The 19666-nt window shown below is 44.2% G+C and overlaps 1 protein-coding gene across 1 annotated transcript in view; it reads right to left on the reverse strand.

The window, feature by feature from the left end:
- TMEM94 (transmembrane protein 94) overlaps positions 1-19666 on the reverse strand; it is a 71838-nt gene that overhangs the window by 35647 nt on the left and 16525 nt on the right. Inside the window, exons 2-9 of the mRNA XM_065415590.1 lie at positions 7886-8005; positions 6807-6934; positions 6011-6147; positions 5053-5255; positions 2816-2967; positions 1644-1746; positions 1203-1289; positions 575-691 (exon numbers count right to left, since the gene is read on the reverse strand). Of these exons, the coding sequence (XP_065271662.1) occupies positions 575-691; positions 1203-1289; positions 1644-1746; positions 2816-2967; positions 5053-5255; positions 6011-6147; positions 6807-6934; positions 7886-7999 (1041 nt within the window). The 5' untranslated portion in view covers positions 8000-8005. The remainder of the gene's footprint in view (positions 1-574; positions 692-1202; positions 1290-1643; positions 1747-2815; positions 2968-5052; positions 5256-6010; positions 6148-6806; positions 6935-7885; positions 8006-19666) is intronic.

Genomic DNA, 19666 nt, shown 5'->3' on the forward strand with positions numbered 1-19666 from the left:
CCAGCCTCTCCAAGAAAAAATGCTAACCCCTATCTGCCCTTATGGGAAATAATCCTCACCTCCTTAGTCCCTATTCCACTGCAGGAAGCATCCCTGTAATCCAACCCCCAGCAGTTCAAGTGGCAGCTCCCAGACCCCATGGGGAATAACAGCAGTTAAAAGAGGACATCATAACACCCAGCCACTCACATTCACTAAAGGTTCCTTTGTTCTGGCTATTGCATCTCATTTGTCTCAGTTTAGACTCCCACTATAGGGTACAATTGTCCATCAGTTGGCCCACAGATCCTGTCTTAAATGGATCTATTTGACTGTGGAATAAACTCCAAGAGAAGAGCTTGAGCCACCTGAAACTGGGCTGGAGAGAGAACTGGGAACATACTGTTGGGAACAATGCTATTGCTCCCCAGGGAGATGGGCTAGACATGACCCAACAGAGGTCACCCAACTGTAATTTTTAAGATTCTGTGGATTCACCTGATTAACAGACTGCCCCCTGTGTTCCTCTCACAGAGTCCATCACCTTCTCTGCCCCTCCCTCCGCACACAATGACCTGACATGGGAAATACCTACCAGCGAGGTGGACGAGGCCATGCTCATCTGGGCCAGGACTTTGGCTTCTCCACAAGCTGTAGCAAGAACCCACAGGACAGGAAAGAGCAGTGGAAGGATGGGCAGCACGCCATTCACCTGAAAAACCACCATAGGTCACCAACTAGAGTCGGCACAGCGATGAAGCTAGAACGGAGGCCAGTCACATGACTTCCTCTTCACCACAGCACAGGGACAGACATGGGGCAATGTCAGGAGCAAAGGATGCAGTTTGCAAAGACCGAAAGTAGTGCAACACACTGAGGAGCCCTGAGGGAAAGACACCCACAATCTATGGGGATTTGCCATAAAAGAGGCAGTCAGCAGTTCACCCCCACTTGCAGTCAGTTTTCACAATGGATTTGGCATTAAACCTTAATATTAAAAAGAAAAAATCCAGGGCAAATAGATTAAACCCCATCGTGATGGGAACACTAGGGATACAGCTGCTGTTCTGCTTACTGTTCAACTGAGTGCTTCACCTGACCTCAGCATGCACAGGGAGAGAAGCAACTCTGAGAAGGCGTGGGAGGTTTGTGTTAAAAGGAAATTAGCTGCAGTGTACACGTTGGTTAGGAGGGAATGGGGTGGGCACAAGAGACTCCTTTACCTGCAGCTGAAGAAGAGTGTACCGCCAGGAAGCAATTCCAGGAGCCGAGAAAATGAAGCGCACAGCATTGGTGATCAGGAAGCCAGCCTGTTAGTTAAACAGAGGAAATACCCTCAGCAAGCCACCAGTTGGAATGAGAGAGTCTCCACTCCCCTTAACACTGCAAGCCCTGGAAAATCCTGGAGGTCAAAGCTGGTTTGTTACTGCATTACCAAACCTCCCCGCCCCAACCTCCTCCATCTCATTGCTACACCTACATACTGACTGTTCAGCACCTTCTCTGCACTTCTCTGAGCTACCCAAACTGAATATAGGGTTAGTGACTAGCTGGAACTTCCCATGAAAGCCCACAGGTTCTTAACTTCTACTGGGATGGTCCTGGCCTGGCAACTTTGGAACAAGATTGGTCATCAACAGCAGTGGCTTGAAAGTCAGACCTACCAATACAATAGGGACGGCATACTTCAGCATCACTGACTGCACTGTGAACCTCTCGTTATCCAGAGCTGTCACGGGACGTGACAAAGCCATGTCCAGACACCACCTGAAACATCAAGACCAGTTAGGAGCCCCAGCCCATGCTACAGCAGCCAACAGTCCCAAGGCCCTAACATTGCATCTTCCTCCACTATAACCTTTTTAGTTTATCTTGATCAGAATAGCTTCATGATGGGAAGCTGATCACTGTTTCAGAGACCCAAAGCCAGGCATTCCATACTATTAGCTTTGTACTTGACACTGGAGTAAATATAATGAACTCCCCTTGACTCCTCAGCTGGTTGACCGCAGCTCTCAAACCCCAATTTGCATGTCTGGTCAGAGAACATTCAGATACCTACATCTCTAGCTGACCAGAAGGGTCACTGATGTTACTGATTAAATCTCAAGGAGAAATGGCACTTGCAGAAAATCCCACCCACTCATAGCGAAAAGATCAATAGTCATATGAAAGAGAATATTTCCCACTCAGTTTCTAAAAATGGGCTTTGCCCCCCTGCTGAACCAGATCAAGTAACAATGAAATACCTGCCTCGTGCTATCTGCAGCCCTCTCACTCTTCCTTTCTTTGCTCATCCAAGAATTAGCATTTTACTTAAAATTACACCACCCTAAAACGGAGAGCAACTATCCCTGCAAGTTAGTATTCTCTGCAGATCCAAACTTCTGTGCCCATAATTCAGAGATGATGCCTCTGGTTAGAGAGTTGACAGCTAGCCTTGTCCTTGGTCTCTGAGTTGCAAACACATATTTAAAAAATAAAAAGGAAACTCAGATCCCTATAAAAATGGGGCCAAGTGAAGGGCTTGCTATCAAATGCAGAAATTCTCTGATCTCCTTGCCACCACCACAAATCAGTTTGCAGGTGAGGTGCTAAACCAGCAGTTTGGAGAATATGGCTTTCTGCATCCATCTGACCTAGCAGCTGCTGAGAACCAGTGAAGGAGTCCAGTGAGAGTCTTATAACTCTAGTATTCCCAGATAATGGATAAGAGGTAATATCATCTATCTGAAGCCCCCTATACTGGACTGGCAAAACTCCACCCCTTCTGATATAAGGCTGCAACAAGAACCAAGCCAGCCTGTACAAGCATGAAAAGCAGTATTTAGCACACCTGACATTGTCAATCACTGGGGTCTTTAGGACACGAAAGAGACGATACAGCTGAGGATTCTGAGGTCCCTTCTTCACTTCACCCCTCGGGGAAGGTGGAGGAGAGAAAGGGGGGAACAAGTCTCCTGGCTCCAGAACAATGTGTTCATCATCCTGTTATCAAATTGAAGAAGAAAAGACAGGCAGAAGATCCAAAGGCTGCACAATCAGACAACTCAATGGAAACCTCCTGAAAGGCATTGGTGTTTTAGTACCACAGAAATCTGTTCAACACAGGACACATGTTTCCTACACCACTTAAACTATCAATGCTTTAAAATTCATTTGCAAAGTTGCTGAACTGAATGTGAAGTAGAATGCAACACCTATTGCATAATGCAACACTTACTCCCCAGCATAACTGTAGCATGTATGCACATTTCACAGGAAAGCATCTACACTATGGTGCTAGTGACATAACTAAGGCGCCACAGCTGTGCGATTGTAGCACCCACAGCGTAGACGTGACCTTAGACAACGAAGAGCATCAAAAGTAACTTTAAAAGCTGAATTTTCCCATGTCTTTCTTGCACAACACATTTCCTCCCACCCCCATGTCTAGTACAAAATATGAAATCCTGCCCACTTGCACCTATTAAAGATCCCTACATGCTTTTGTAAGAGAGGCATGTTATTTCTGATGCCCTGGCCAAATTGTAGTTTTGGTAATTTCGTTCCACTTCTCTAAATTAACTATAATAATTGTCCATGTGTGGCTTGTGAATGTGGCACTCTTTTTCATTTCTTGTCCGAAACTGGTGTTGCTGTGTTGTGAACAGCTGCTGCATTCCAGCCCAGAAGTAGTTGCATTACAAGCAGAGAAATGATCCATGTAATTCCTTTATCTGCCTCACAGGAATTTGTAAGGCTTAACTTTTAACATTTGTAAAACAACGTGAGCTCCTTGGCTAAGAGCTTCTGAAGAGCATAAAGTATTACTATTATCTTCATCTCTTTGCCCCGGCATCTTTACATTTTTCTAATCTAAGTGCTCTCTTTGTTCTGTCAAGTGCTCCTGTTTGTACCACCAACTCTGTACATTCGCTAAACAAATCATCCCACAAGTTTCCATTCTATGAGAGCTGCTTTCAGAGCCAGGAGGAAAGCCAGGCCCTGCTGCTTGTTTTGCTACATTGTAAAGGGCAAGCTTCAATATCCAAACACCATGAAGGAAGGGTTTTCTGAAACAGCAGGCTGTTCATAGTTTGTTCCCAAATAAGAGCTGATCAGTGGATAATTATACCACACATGAGCTAAGATGTTGTCCAGGTAACATTCCCACCAGTATTGGCCCCTCCCCATCTTCCAAGATTCCCTGAAATTATTCTGCAATCTGATGGAGATATGCATAGACTCACAGACTTCAAGGTCAGAAGGGACCGTCATGATCAAGCATGATTTTCTAACAGATAAGTCTAGATCAGAGACCACTTGCTGTCCTGCAGTGAGAACCTAAACATTTTCTCCTGATCTTTCTCAGTCAATTTCTTCCTTAGCTTGTAGTTCCAGCCCTCTTAGGCAGTTCATCCACTTTCCCCCCATGTATTCTGTACAACAACCTTACATTATCAGAGAGCAGAAAGGGGAAGGTGAGAGCAGATAAGCCTTTATTTCTCCATATGAAATGCAGGGTACAGTCCCCTTCTTTTATCAGAAAGGCATATTCTACACTAGAGTTCCATACGGAAATACCGTGTTCATGTTGCGAGTTCTGTCTGCAAAGTGAGTGCAATGAATTCACAGCAAGGAGCAGAGAGGAGTATTTTGCACACAGGTTCATTTAAGATCTTTAGTGACAGTGACTTTCTGCCTAAAACCCATCTTCTGGCACAAAAGCAACACCCACGGTTTCAAAATGGGAAGGTGTCCTATTGAATTATCTAGTCAGATGGTTTAATACAGTTATTATCAGAAGCACAATACACTCCTTTTCTGTCCTGTGGGAGATAAGTAACATTATGCTTTGGCATCATTTCTGTGACTAAGTTGTTGGGGTTTGGGGGTTGGCGGGAGAGCTGTTTATATAAAGCACTTTTAGCTGCACAAATGAAGTGCAAGGTGAAGCTCTTGAGTGTTCCAAAGGTAGGAAGAGATCAAACACACAATGAGAATACTGTGTTCTCTAGGAATTGGTCACCAACAAGATCATCCTGGGAAACAATCTTTCATCATGGCACAGAAAGGAGACAAGTGAGTTACCTTAATCCCTCTCAGAGAAGCAAAAGACTCCTGCCCCGGTCTCAGAGCAATAACGTCTCCCTCTACTAACAGGCTGACGGGTAGGTTTACGAGATGACCATCCCTGTAGGCCCAGTGGAGGGACCAGGATGGGGCAAAAGGCATGTGAAGGTCGGGGTACATGGAGTCTGGCCACTTCGGCTCTTTGCCATCTTCTAGGGTATCTGAAAGCACAGAGAACAGGAAAGAATGAGGAAGAGCCCCGCTGGAGAAGGGCTGGTGAGCCCGTAAGTATTTACCTTCCACAGAATGATCCCTCCAATGCTAATCCCACACAGTCCTTATGATCTCCTGCCATTTCCTTTATTCCCCCATGGGGGAGGGAAGGTCCCTCATATTTCCCCATCCTGTACAGACAGCTACCAATAGCCAATTTGCAACATACACCAAACACCAGGTAATGCTGAGATGAACCTATGCAAGACAAAGGCCAAGAGAATGTCCCAAAGGGCCCCAGGCTGAAAATAATTACTCCACCTTCTGCCAGGCAGAGGCTCCACCCAGGCTTGCTGCCCAAACTGGGAGGGTGCTCACTCACAGCTGTTCCCACACACACGTCTCTTGCTGAAAGGGTGCTGCTGTCCCTACGTTCTCCTCTCTTATTGCTTGCTGGAAGGCAGATATTTTTATGAGATGCTCAGAGTCTGACTTACTCCAGCACACAGACATAATGGCCATTTGCCTTACCAGGTTAAGGTACAAAGCATTTGACATTATCGCAGCTCAGCATATCACATCTAAAGAGGGTGGTGCAGAAAGCATGGCTCTCAACAGCCTGCCTCTGTATGAGATGGAGCAAGACAGGTAATCTAAATACAAGTAATGGAGACACTGAGGTTTGGAGAGAAATCCAACAGAGGGGGAAGCTGTGAGTGCATGCATGACAACCCAAATGGGAGAGGGCACATAGAGACCTCACCGTTTATCTTGTCGATGATGGTCCGGAGCCTCCTTTCAACCTCTCTGCGCTTCAGCCTCTCTTGTCGTCCAATCAAGAAGAGGTTCAGGAGGAGGAGGAGGAGGAGTGCCAGGGCATTCACAATCTCAGCACCTTGGCTTTGTAAGGCAACAGGAAATAACCAAGAAGCAGAAGAGGCATGTGAGTAAAGGAGCAGAATATGCTCCCCCGCGCACAGATATAGATGCTCACCTACCTGCCCCTTTATTCTTTCATCCCACTGACTCAAGTATTAACATTATTCATAAAGAAAAGCAAAGGCATTAAGCCCATGCTTGGTCTTTAGAACAATTCCACTGGAGAAGTTCGACAAGATCTGCTTTGATCCAGAGATACCCTTATAAAATACAGCCAGGGAATGATGAGGTCCAAGTGGCAGCTCTCTGCACTCTTCCATGAGGCACCCAAACCCCCAGTTCAGTTTCAGGATTATCCCTCTCTATTCCCACACCCCAGGACATCAGGGGGTCTGGTACCACTCTACAAAAAGGAGCTTGTACAGTTCCCGAAGGGAGGCAACCTCATTCTCTCCATCAGATCCATTATGGGATTGTTGAGAAGCGGCATCAATGAGCTCCCAAAACGAGTCTTTGTCAGAGACTGGGGGAAGGAGCTGATGGGGACACGATCTGGCCATGAATGAGCCCAGTGATTAAAAAGAATTAGCGACCACAATGCTAAGACAGCCATATGCACTACAGATACAGTATAAAACTACCCCCACTCCCCTTCAAATAGCAAAGGATGCTTTGCTCACCTCCCGTGTGGCTGGCTCCCATAGCAGCACAACAGCAGCAGCACTGCCAGCAGCATCAGAGATGCACCCGGCCAATGGAAACAGGAGCAACGGTTACCATGGTACAGGAAACTGCTCCTCCACACCTCCTACAAAGCAAGAGTAGCAGAGACTCAGTGTCAGCTAAACACAGATCTAGTCCTTTAAGAAGCATAACATAATGGGGGGAAGGTAGAAGTTCACAAAACCACTGGGGAGCGAACATCGTTTGCAAAAACCCTCAAAACAGTCAGGAGCTTCCCACATCAGTGTTTATCTGAGTGCTAACACACTAGCAGTGGATCAGATGACTGGCTTGGGTGAATGCTCGCTGCCTTGCAATGCCCTGGCACAATACAAAGGCGGCTGTGCCAGGATGTCTCATTGTCACTGATCCAGAGGGGAGAACAGACATTTTAAAAATGGAATTACTACAAATAAGACTCTAGAGCTTTGTATTTAAACGTACAGGACACCCCAACAGTAGCTGAAGCCTCAGGAGAGTGTGTTAAGCCTCATAGCCCCATCTGCTCTAAACAACTCCCTATGTGCACTGAGAGAGACAACTTTGGAGCCTCTCTCTACAGAGATCATATGTCAAATACAGGTAAACCCCAAATTTACAAAGCTCTTAGGGGCACAGGGAGAAGGAAAAGGCAGCACACATTCACCTTCCTAATGCTGGAAGGGGCGGGAGGCTGACTAGGTAGGAGTTTCAGCTTTTGCTGCTCCGAAGAATCTCTGGGTTGAAGTTAAGCTCCTAAATTCCACAACTGCACAGCTGCAAAGGAGCTATAACCTTGAATAGCTCCTAGCATTAGCCCCAAGGAACTTAGAAGCTCCACAAAAGCAGACCCTAACGTAATTGACCTTCAATTAACTCAGAGTTTTAGCTTAACAAGGGTTCGGAAAGCTTGGGGATGCACCATAGGTCCTTTGTGCGATCCATACGGGGAACTGGTCTAATTCCCAATTTCCAAACTTTAGGGTTTTGAGAGACCGATAGGGAAGGTCAGAACCTACTGTGGGCTTTTTTTTTTTTTTTTTTTTTTGCGCCTCACCTTCCATGAAATCACCTTCTTCCTTTCCTTCTGATGCCCCTCCAGCAGTGCTGACAGCTGGTCTCTCAGGATAGTGAGGGCCTTCTTTGTGGTCAGGCCCAAACTTGAGGTCATCTCATCCTGGAGAGCAGAAAACAGTCTGTTTAGTGCTTCACCATCATATTTCTTGGCTTTTTCCTGCTGGCCAACCACTACGTCCCCAAATGCCTTGGAATCATCTGCAATGTTCTCACCCTCCCATGAACTTTAGACTGGCCTGCTGGAATAAAAAGCCAAGATGATCGCAGGCAAGAAACACATTGGTGAACACGCCAGCTAAATGCTCCATCACAGCAGGAGAACTGAGAGACGAGGTCCAGAAGACAAGAGTGTCTCTGGCTGGCAGAGACTAGGAATGCTACAAAGGGAGCATGCTCGACTCCCAGAAGCGAGGGAGGTTTAAACTGATATCACTGTTAGGGATCCCAGGTGATTTGCCAAGAGCAGGTTATGAATTGATCTCCTAGCTGGAGCCCTTCAGGTCACCACTCCATTCTAGATCAGGTGCAAGTGTCCAGCTCTATCTATTGAGTCCCAAATTTGAGACAAAAGCTAAAAACAAGCAGCACAAGATAGACAGTTAGGCTGAAATTTTAATGATGCAGGATACATTGCTTTTCTTTTAAGGTTTCATTTTTTAAATTTTTTAACAAGTTTACAAATCCTTGCCATATAAATATCAGGAACAAAACAATCACTACAACAGTTAGCTTTTGTTTAGAGACATTATAAAGGAATATAGTCATCAGATCTTTCTATTTAATATGTTACCATATTACAGAGTGAGCATCATTACAAGGCCTATAATATGTTGCTTCTAGTGATTTTATTAAATTATGTAAGTTAAATCTCTATATACACATATTTAACAGACCAGCACTATCAAATGTTAATATTTTAAAAAAAAAAAAAAAAAGTATGCTGGGGTTGTTTGTTTTTTTTTTTTTTTTTTTTTTTTTTTTTTTTACAGGTGAACGTACTTTGAGCATTGAATAAAAGGTAACCAAATATCTAAGTATCTACCTGCCCTCTTTCTATTTTACTGGGTACATAATTGATATGTTAATTTTTCCATAATCTCCCTTTAAAAAAAAAAAAATCATTCCTCGATGGTTGGGCTATTTTTCTTTTTCCAGTGATCATTTGGTAATACAAATTTGTGATATTCGGTTACGGATTGCATCCCAATACTCTCTAACGACTGGATATGTCCACCATACATGCATAAAATCTCCTCTTTCACCACTATTTCTCCCACATTTACCCCCATTCTCTGTGTGTGTGTATATATATATACACACACACACACACACACACACACACATATATATATAAAAAACCTGAATGGTGAAAGGTACCTTTGAAACAGTATCTTAAAAATTTTTTATTTTATTGTGCTACAGATTGAGGTTGCTGGTCCTTTTTTCTAGATCAAACCAGATTCTTCTAGGGTGATTGGTCTATCCACCTCCTTTTCCCAGAGTGTTATACATAGACACTTTTTTGTTAGAAAAGCTGTCTGCAAAGATCGATATAAATTAGTTATAATTTTTGTTTCCTAATTGATCAGATGCCATCTCTTCTATTAAAATTAGCTTTCTGTATAACAGGTTTCTTAGAAAGTTGAGAAACATAATGCCTCACTTGAAAGTACTGGTACAAGGGGAGAGTGGGCCAGTTAAAGTTAATTTTGATCTCTAAATAAGTTAGAAATGTTTTGGGTTTTTTTTTTACTGAATAGCTGGCCCACCATGTGTATTCCATGGCTCTCCCAATCTTCGAAGCTCTCTTGTTCACAATTTGGGTTAAGATCTGGATTATTTGTAATGGGTGTGATTGGCAAGGGAAAGGAACTTATCTTATGTGTAGTTATATCCTAAACACAGAGTAGCCTTTGCTAAAGGATGTGCGTAAATTTCTGGAGGATGAGATTTTTTTTTTTTAATTAATCCATGGTAGTTTAGCAACATTCTTACTGCCACAATTATTTTGTTTAATAAATACCCCATGTTTGGCTGGGTTAGAGCACCCCAAATTCACTACTACTTTGAGCTGGCTGGCTAAGTACACCTCTACCCCGATATAACGCGACCCGATATAACACGAATTCGGACATAACGCGGGGGCTGTGCACTCCGGCGGATCAAAGCAAGTTCGATATAACGCAGTTTCACCTATAACACGGTAAGATTTTTTGGCTCCCGAGGACAGCGTTCTATTGAGGTAGAGGTGTAGTATCACAGAATATTTGGAACAGCTAATCCATCCTGTTTAATGGGCCTGTATAGAGTATCTGCACTCACTCTTGGTCTTTCCTTATTCCATAAAAATGTTGACATCCTCTATATTCCTCGTAGGGTTTTATCTGGGATAATCCCAGAAAAATCTGGAAACAAGAAAGATATCCTTGGCAGAATGCTCATTTTGGCTGCAACTATACTTCCCCATCAAGAAATTAAATACTTCCCTCAGCACCCCAGATCTTTGTTCATTTCCTGAAGTAGTGGGTTGACACTAAATCATGAAGCTCTCCTATGTTGTTTGAGATTTGAATTCCTAGGTATCTTATAGAATTTGTTGCCCGTTTGTACCCAAATGTTTTCTGGAGGAGAGACTTTTCAGATTCTGGAATTTCAGTATTTGGCATAATTTACTTTAAATCCAGACACTTTCCCAAAGTTCTAGATTTCTTCAGAAACTAATTTGAGAGAAATATTGGTTTAGATAAAAATAATATTGCATCATCTGCATATGACACTATTTTCTGATGTGACCCTGCAAGTTTTATTCCTGTGATGGATTCATTGTTCCTTATCCTCTGTATTAAAGGTTCCATGTCCAGTGCGATAAATGAAGGAGACAATGGACATCCCTGCCTAGTCCCTCTGTGTAATTCAAACAAACACCATGAACTCAAACGGCTGCTTCTGGGCTGGTGTAAAAAGCAGTTATCCATTTAGGGAACTGGGGGACAAAGTCCACATAGGGCAGGGCTTGAAACAGAAAGTCCCACTATTCTATCTCCTTTCTCTGCGTCTAGTGACAATAAAAGAAACAGATTTTTTTTATTTGGTATTGCGGATGATTCTAAGTCCTCTCTTAATACTGTCTGAGATTTGTCTATCCTTAATGAATTCAGTTTGATCTGGGTTTATATAAGCTGAGAGCATAGACTGCAATCGGCTAGCTCGTATTTTTGCTAGAATCTTTATGCCATGATTTAACAGTGATATGGGCCTATAGGAAATGCATATGGTGAGATCTTTTCCATCTTTAGGGAGAATAACCACAATAGCTTTTTTTCATAGGTTGCAGAAGTTCCTCCCCTAACAGAATAGTGTTGAAGGTAGCTCTCAAGCGACCCACTAATACCTCCTTAAATACCTTGTAAAATTCAGCTGGAAAGCCAGCAGGTCCTGGAGTTTTACCACTTTCCATACTTGCTATTGCCACTAGGATTTCTTCTTCTGTTATTTCTTTATCTAAAGAGTCTTAAAAATTTTGCTTATCTTTGGAAAGTCTGTTAATTAAAAAAAAAATCTAGAAGTAACTTCAGAATTTGGAGTATCTGAGGTAGAGAGATTTTTATAAGCAGCAGCAAAAGTAGCACATTTCATTAGGGTGCGTAACTATCTTTTTGCTGATTGTTCTAACTGGTGGAATAATACATTGCTCTTGAATCCCTTTAAGCTATCACTTTTATTTCCTTTTTCAGAAAACTTCTGCTTTGTATACTAAGGGCTTTTTCAGTGGCATCTGTCACCAACATATTCAATTTTCCCTGTATATTTAGTTAATTGTTATAGATGTTTTTGAACCTGTGTTTTTATGCATGTCTTGCAACCTTTTTATCTTCTGCTGTAGTTCTATTTTTTCTTGAGCCCTTTCTTTTTTCAGGTGAGAGGCTCTGCTTATCAACTGACCCCTAAATAGTGCTTTACCCACCTCCTAGAGAAAGCCTCTCTTTATGTTGTCAATATCATTTATCTGAAAGTACTGAACAATGTCCTTTTTAATTTCTGCAACCCAATATTTTTCTTGGAGAAAAAGGCAGCTCACTTCCCCACCCCACCCCTCAAAAAAGTGATCACTGGGACCCATCCCAGCTATCAAGTATCACTTTACTGTTGCATGATCTGACCATGTAATGTTGCCAATTTCTACAGATTGTGTCTGCTTCATTAAGGATTTACAGAATAACATTACATCTATTCTAGTATATAACTGATGAGGGTGTGAATAAAATGTGTAATCTTTTTCCATTGGGTTCAATTCTCTCCATCAAGGTGACAAATTGAGCTGTTGGCACAGAGAAGTCAATGCTGCTCCCGCTTCCCTATGTCCCTGGTCTTTTAAATCAGATTTGTCCCAGTCAGGAATAGATGTGCAATTGAAGTCTCCTCCAAGTACAATTTCCCCTTCCCCAAAGTGTTGCAGTGTTTTACAGAAGTCCTTTTGGTTGAGAGCATACACTGAGCCCATCATTATTAATTACCCAGCAACTGTGTCCTTCAACAATCTGTAACATCCCTCCTTCTCCTTACATTGAACTTTAACTTGAAAAGGTACGTGTTTATCAAATGTTATGCCCATTCCTCTTTTCTTTAGCTGAAACAAAACATGTCTCTTGAAACCAATTACATCTTTCATGCTCATAAGCTGTCCCTCCTGAAAATGAGTATATTGAAGTATCCGAGCGAGGGTTTTAAAGTTCTACCAGGGCTTTTCCCCTTTCAATTACATGATGTAGCCCTCTGACATGCAAACATGTCACTTTAAAAGAAAGAACCATTGAGAGTAACTATTCAATTTATTTAAACAATTGAAATTATTGTGATTTTTTAGCTGTTTATGGCATGACCCCTTGTGTTGTCATTGTCTCTTATTATGTTGCATTCAAAACTGTGTGTCTGAATAGGGGCTTGGTTTGGGTTTGTACACTTCCATATCTATTTCTTGTATTAATTCCCCCCACCTTCCCAGTTCCCTCCCCTCTTTTGCATTCCCCTTACTTTAAATCCACAAATAAAAACAATGTAACAGGTAAAACAGTCTCCAAGTGACTATGCTTTGCTGAACCCTAAACCCCTGTACTCTCACCAAGAACACTTGGGCTGTTTCTCTTGCAATCCAAAGGAGGTGCATTCTCCACCTATGGGACCTCACCCCCCACCCTTAGGGATAGATTACCACCTGATTATTTTGAGTTACAAGGAGGATTTACACAGACCCTCTAAAGATTCCTCCCCACCCCATCCCCCTTTTCTCCGGTCTGCTCCATTCTTGGGATTTCATCCCTTACCCACACCACCAACTCCCCTCTTATTGTCCTTTATTTCCTCTATGTTTTAAAATACAGTACACAGCTTTTACCGATCACCCCAACTAAAGCAAATTTTATACTATTTTCTTTATAACATTGATATAGTTACTGTTCATTCCTAATGACTCCCAAGCAATCCCTTCTGGTTAGTCTCTAGGATATGCCTTAAGTATCCGAGTTCTCTTGTTCAGCTTTACTTCTGCCATTGCCAATGTATTCTCTAGAGTGTTTTGTCTTTTCTTTTTCTTGTTTCATCATTTCCTAAGAGTTTTTTTAGCAGCTTAACTGTAGTTACTACCTCTGGAGAATCTTCGTGTACATCTGAGGTATGGATTTCTATCCCAAGAGACTGGAGTGTATTTTTGCCTTGTCTGAAGACACTTAATATATAATACTAATTTTGGAAGCTGAATGAGAGTTTAAATGGGAATCCCCATCTGTAGCAAAAAATCTGCCCTTCCGAGTGCTGCTGTAATTTCCTTCAGCTCTCTTCTCTTTTTTAAAGTTAGGTCAAAGAGGTCATGGAAAAATTGCAGCTTGTGGCCTTGGAGAATGAGCTCTGAATACATTCTGATTTTTTCATAATTAAATTTTTCTACTAATGATCATGAAATTTCACAATTAGGTCTCTGAATTTATAAGGCCCAGGCAGGGCGAGTGGCGTCCTGTGTGCTCGCTCCACTTTTACACCTTTCAAAGAGCTCAGATGCAACAACTCCAGGATCAACATTTTTACCTACTGAATTGGATGGTCTCCTTCCACATTTTCAGGCAGTCCCTTACTTGAGAAGGAACAACATCAGAATCAATTTTCTATCTCATCCGATTTCGGGTAGATCTCTCTCTCTCTCTGCGCCATCAGTGCCATGCAGCTCTGTTTCCCTCTCACTTACTTCTCTTAGGCCAGTCTCTAGCACAATGACTTGCTCTTCCAAGTCAGCAACTTCCTTCTATACTGCAAGAAGCTTAGTTGTCCGATCCTCTCTCATGGACTGAAACTCAGAGATCATCTCCAGAATGTTTGCTTTGGTAGCCATTTGATTTTCATCAGCCCTGCTACTTGTGCTTGATTTGCCTGCCATGTGTTCACTTGGAGACAGAGAAGTAGGTATCTCTCTACACTGTGACCCAGAAACACTCTCCTTAGTGAGGTACCTTTTTAAATGTTCAGATTTTCTTGGAGAATCTAGCCTCTGAAACACTGTGATCTGGTTGGGGCCTTTTTTGGTTTTTTTTGCAGGAGTTATTAGGTTTTTTGCAGGAGTTTAGTAGGTTTAGGGGTCAATGGAGGCAGATTGCTTTGCTATTACAGTAGAACCTCAGAGTTATGAACATCTCAGGAATGGAGGTCGTCTGTAACTCTGAAATGTTTGTAACTCTGAACAAAGCACAGTTCGGGCTCCAGATTCAGCAGCTGACACTCCAGGCCAGGCTTCAGCAGCAGCTGAGCTCCCTCCTCAGCTCCAGCGCTTCTTTTCCTGGGTCAGACCGAGTTCTGGGGGGAGAGGGGGTGTTTGTGCCCCTGTGTAAACACTGTGTCCCCCTCCCACTGGGGAGGGGGGGTGAAAGCGGTGCAGGCCCCAGCGCTGCTCCCAGGGCCGTCCCTAGCCATTTGGGGGGCTGTGTGGGGCCCCAGGCCTCACCCCCCCCAGGGTCTGGGAGGCAGGAGCTGTGGGGGGCCACTTTCCCCAACCCAAGCGACATGGCTGGGGCTAGGGCAAGGAAAGCTGAGCGGGCTGGGGCCGCGTCACTCTGCTTCCCGCCGCCAGTGAGTGCGGGGGTCACTGGGGGAAGAGATGGAATGGGGGCGGGCTGGGGGCAGAGCAGAGGAAAGGGTAAGAGGCAGGGCGGAGGGAGTTGTCCGGGGCCCCACACCCTTCTAGGGATGTCCCTGCCCCTTGAAGTGGGTGCAGCCTGTGGGGGGGCTGGCCGAGGGATAGGGCTGGTCGCTGGGGCTGGTGCTGTCACGTATGCAGCACACAGCTGCCTAGGGCACCATGAAAATCGGGGCAATTTGGTGCCCCAAATTTCATGGTGCCCTACGCAGCTGCGTATGCCTAAGGACGGCCCTGGCTGCTCCTGCTCTGCTGGCTCCGGCTGCCAACCCCAGCATCTTCACCTCTTAGCTGTAAGTGGCTGCCCTGCGCGTGGAGGTGGGGTGGGGATAGGCAGCCCAGATGTGCCTACCTTTAAGATGCAGCACTGTCACCGTACAGTATTTGCTCTTTTTGTGTGTGTGTCTCTCTCTCTGATGCTCCATGATTAGTTACTTCTGCTTTCACATGGTGTCCCGTTGACCGGTCAGTCCATAACTCTGGTGTTCGTATCCTTGAAATTCTACTGTATCCCCCCAAAGTTCAGGATTTGGGCAGCCATGTTATTCTGCCTCCTGCAGGTCAGCCCAGGATAAAGAGCTGCAAAGTTAGGACAACAAGAGTCCACAGGAGCAGATTATAGAAGGTGGCTACTGAAAGAGCAAACAAGTGGCCATTTGATGACCATAATAGAAGTAATGTTACTACCAGACTACTTACTTTCACATTCCAATACCGTGTCACGGTTAAGGCTTAAATAATCCCTGGCTGTTTCTATGCATATTCTGGGCAGTGGGTTTATGAAACACTGCTGGATCAGAATACAACTAGGCCCTTGTGGCTTTTCTCCATTAGACTAATAACCACCTCTGTTGAACTGGAAAATTGAACTGGCAGTTTCAGATGAGATCATGAGGTTAGGACCAAAAAGGAATATAAAAATATTAAAGACAAAATGAAGTACAGTGGAGCTTTGGAATAGAAATCCAAGCTGGAGCACTTATAGGAGAGTGGATGCAAACACATTGGTGGTACTGACATGTGTCACGGAACATGGGCTACCCCACACCTTGAAAAAGCTTGAGTGAACTTCACTGTTTAACAAAAGGGCAGGCCTATTTAACACTAGCCAGAACCTGACACAATGCAGGCAAGCACCATGCCAGCTTCACACCCCCACCTCACCCACGGACACGGCTCTGCCAATTTAGCTTAATCAAGAGCTGCAGCTTCTCCTGCTATTGGAGTCACAAGCTCCTCAGATAGCTGAGCCAATGCAGTTCAATCTCAACCATTCCTGCTATTCAAGGCCTGCATGCGCGCGCACACACACACACACCCTCTGCAAGTGCACCTCAGTTCTGACGTACACACTCTTGCTATTCCAGATCTGGATAGGATTGTGATGTGCATGGATATCTACAGGAAACTAAGCGAGGCTATTAAACGGACTTTCACTGGTGATGCAAACCAGAATTTGAATCTGGGTTTCAAGGGCTGAGAGATGAATGCTCTAACCCGAGCCACACTCTAGAACCCACCCACCTAGCCCCTTTCCTGCTCTCTTTTAGCAGATGAAGTTGCAAAGCATTTTGCAGCAAAATGAAAATCTAAAGCAGAAATTTCTTGCAAGGCAGAGACTGGGATACTGCCTGAACTGCAGCTTTGACAGAGCTAAAAATAATCCTACTATAATTCTCATTTTCTGTGTTGGTGATAGGATTAGAGGAAACAGTTCCGTGTTTCTCTTGGAGGAGGACCAGGTAACATCAATGCAGAGCTAAACATAGGAGTCTGACAAAGATTCCCAGCAGGGAAGAGGGCAGGCCATTTCGCCCGCAATACACATGCTACTGCACCACTGGAACGCTATACACACAGAAGGGACTGAGCTTGAGGTGTAGGGCACACTAAGCTTTCCTTCTTTCCATGCCCTAGTGGTTGTTTGGAGTATAGCAATGTACCCAAAGAAGGTTGCTCATTCTGCCAGCCACAGGTAAGGACTGATAGCAGCAACTCCTCTACTATTCAAAACAAAAGACAGCAATAATGACAGGGATTGTCACTGAAAAGCACAGTGTGCCTAGACACCACTGAGCTAGTTCCAACAGATATACCAATAGGCTACGGAGGAGACTGGAGTGTGGTACGACTGCACTCCACACCAATGCCTAGTACAGACACACGTTCCCAGTAAAGAGGAAATGTCATATACACAGCAGACAAAGGAAGGAGAAGCAGGTATAAAGCTCTAGATGGGTCCCTGAAATACTCATGTGCCCCCTTCAAGCTCAAAATCTCAGAGCTGGAACACCTTCATTCTTTTGCCACGGGGTCACTCTATATCAGGGGCAACCTTTCAGAAGTGGTGTGCCGAGTCTTCATTTATTCACTCTAATTTAAGGTTTCGCGTGCCAGTAATACATTTAAAGGTTTTTAGAAGGTCTCTTTCTATGAGTCTATAATATATAACTAAACTATCGTATGTAAAGTAAATAAGGTTTTTAAAACGTTTAAGAAACTTCATTTAAAATTAAATTAAAATGCAGAGCCCCCCGGACCAGTGGCCAGGACCCGGGCAGTGTGAGTGCCACTGAAAATCAGCTCGCGTGCTGCCTTCGGCACACGTGCCATAGGTTGCCTACCCTTGCTCTATATGAAGTGAAGAGTAGGTGTACAAAAGAAGACTCTTGTGGACAAGGGTAGGAGGCTTAATAAGGTAATGAAGGGAAAGAGTTATGATGGGGAAGTGGAGGGGAGAATGCTAAAAGAGGAGAGGGATCACCAAAACAAACATTACCCTATCTGATGGAGACACCTAAAGCACCAAGTAAATAGCAAAAGCATCTAGCACACCACTGGCACATAACACAAGTGACAGGCATTACTTACAGACACAATCTTTCACGATCTCACGTCAATAACAGGGAAAGAAAGTCCAGGAATGAAGGGGACAAGCAGGGAGAACCATCTTGAGCTCATGGTAAGAACAGTTTTAGGTATGATGCCTGTTCAGTGACCTGGACTGTAAAACCCCCCCGACACACACACACACACACACACACACACACACACTTCACACTGAATAAACAGGAAGGATGATTTTTTGGTTAAGACATTGGACTGGGACTCAGGAGAGCGGAGATCTGCTGTTGGCTCTGCCACAGACTTTCTCAGTTCTACATCTCTAAAATGGGGATAATAATCCTTTCCTATCTCACAAGGGTGTTATGAAGATAAATACATTCTTTTATGAGGTGCCCAGATACAGCAAAATCAGTCGCTGCACACTCCCATCCATCCACCCCATTCAGTGATCAGCATCTAAGGAGACAGATTTCAAATACACTAAAGCACACCTTTACATTTTTCATATGGCACAACAGACAGCTCTTTAGCGTCTCAGAGATGGATCTCTTCAGCCTTTCATCACCTGCAGGTGCACTTCCTTAAGGCGATAGAGGGCTGAGACTCCACTGGTAAAAAAGCAAATGCACCAGTGAGATGGCTAGTCCACGAATAAAAATCTCAAACACTCACTTCTTCAATGACATCTTGAAGACTAACCTGCAGCCACATGGTCATGGGAACATTCATAGGACTCCATCTAAAGAGAGCGAAAACTAGATCCCAGGTTACAACAAAAGCAAATACTCACCCCCATATCATGCAACTTCATTAGAGCGCTGCACCTTCCCTTTGCCCCTGAATACTTATGTTTAATGGGGAAATGCAACAGAGAAAATAGCCAACTACTTTCTTCATTGACCCAAGAGACCCAGAGAACATGCAAGCATTTGTAAAACACATTGGTGCCTCTCCGGAGCTGACCCCTGCGCTGTCCTATTACTCAGATCACCAGCAATGACAGGAGCCAGGTAAACGAAATGATTACAGCTCTTTGTCACAGGGATGATATTGTGTCTGACCCAGGGTTGGAATCTACAGAGTAGTTATTAAGAAAAAAAAACAGTGCAGGAAGAGCAAGGCATTCATGGTTTTACTTTTGAAAGGAAGCTAACAGGCATATGTGGAGAGAGTGCTGAACAGAAGAGCCAGCTAGTTCATCTTTCCTCTGCTTTCAGTGAATATCTTCAACTTCAAATTACAGGTCAGTTTGGCCACAAACGAGCAGCAGAAAGGGGTAGCTAGACTGAGTTGCTGCCCAGCATAACCAATTCATTGGGGTCTGCAGGAATGAGAGGGGGCTAAGCAGGGGGAGGAAAAGCAATTCAGCACCACAGGATCAGAAGGTACAGAAACACCAGCCCTTCCCTGTGTTCTCCAGTCAATAAGCCTGCTTGGTTACATGAGAGGAAATAAGGGAGGAGTTCCACTGCTGCAATGTGGCTCTCCTCCTGCAAAGCCTGGCAGATCACCAGCTCCTGTCACACCAGGCAACCCACTGTCTCGGGGGCTGCAGCATGCAAGTACAGGCCGATCTATGGGCTGGTTGATGTCTAAGGAGCTGATGATGATCTGCTAGATTCTGTAGGAGAAATGCCTGGCACACTGCATTTCCTCTGGCTCACAGCAAAGGGACTCTCCTTGCCCCCCATAATCTTCCCTGAGGTTCCATCTGACAAACCTCCTGAGAGGGAGGGA

Source organism: Emys orbicularis, chromosome 13 (assembly GCF_028017835.1).
Source record: "Emys orbicularis isolate rEmyOrb1 chromosome 13, rEmyOrb1.hap1, whole genome shotgun sequence".
Lineage (NCBI taxonomy): Eukaryota > Metazoa > Chordata > Testudines > Emydidae > Emys > Emys orbicularis.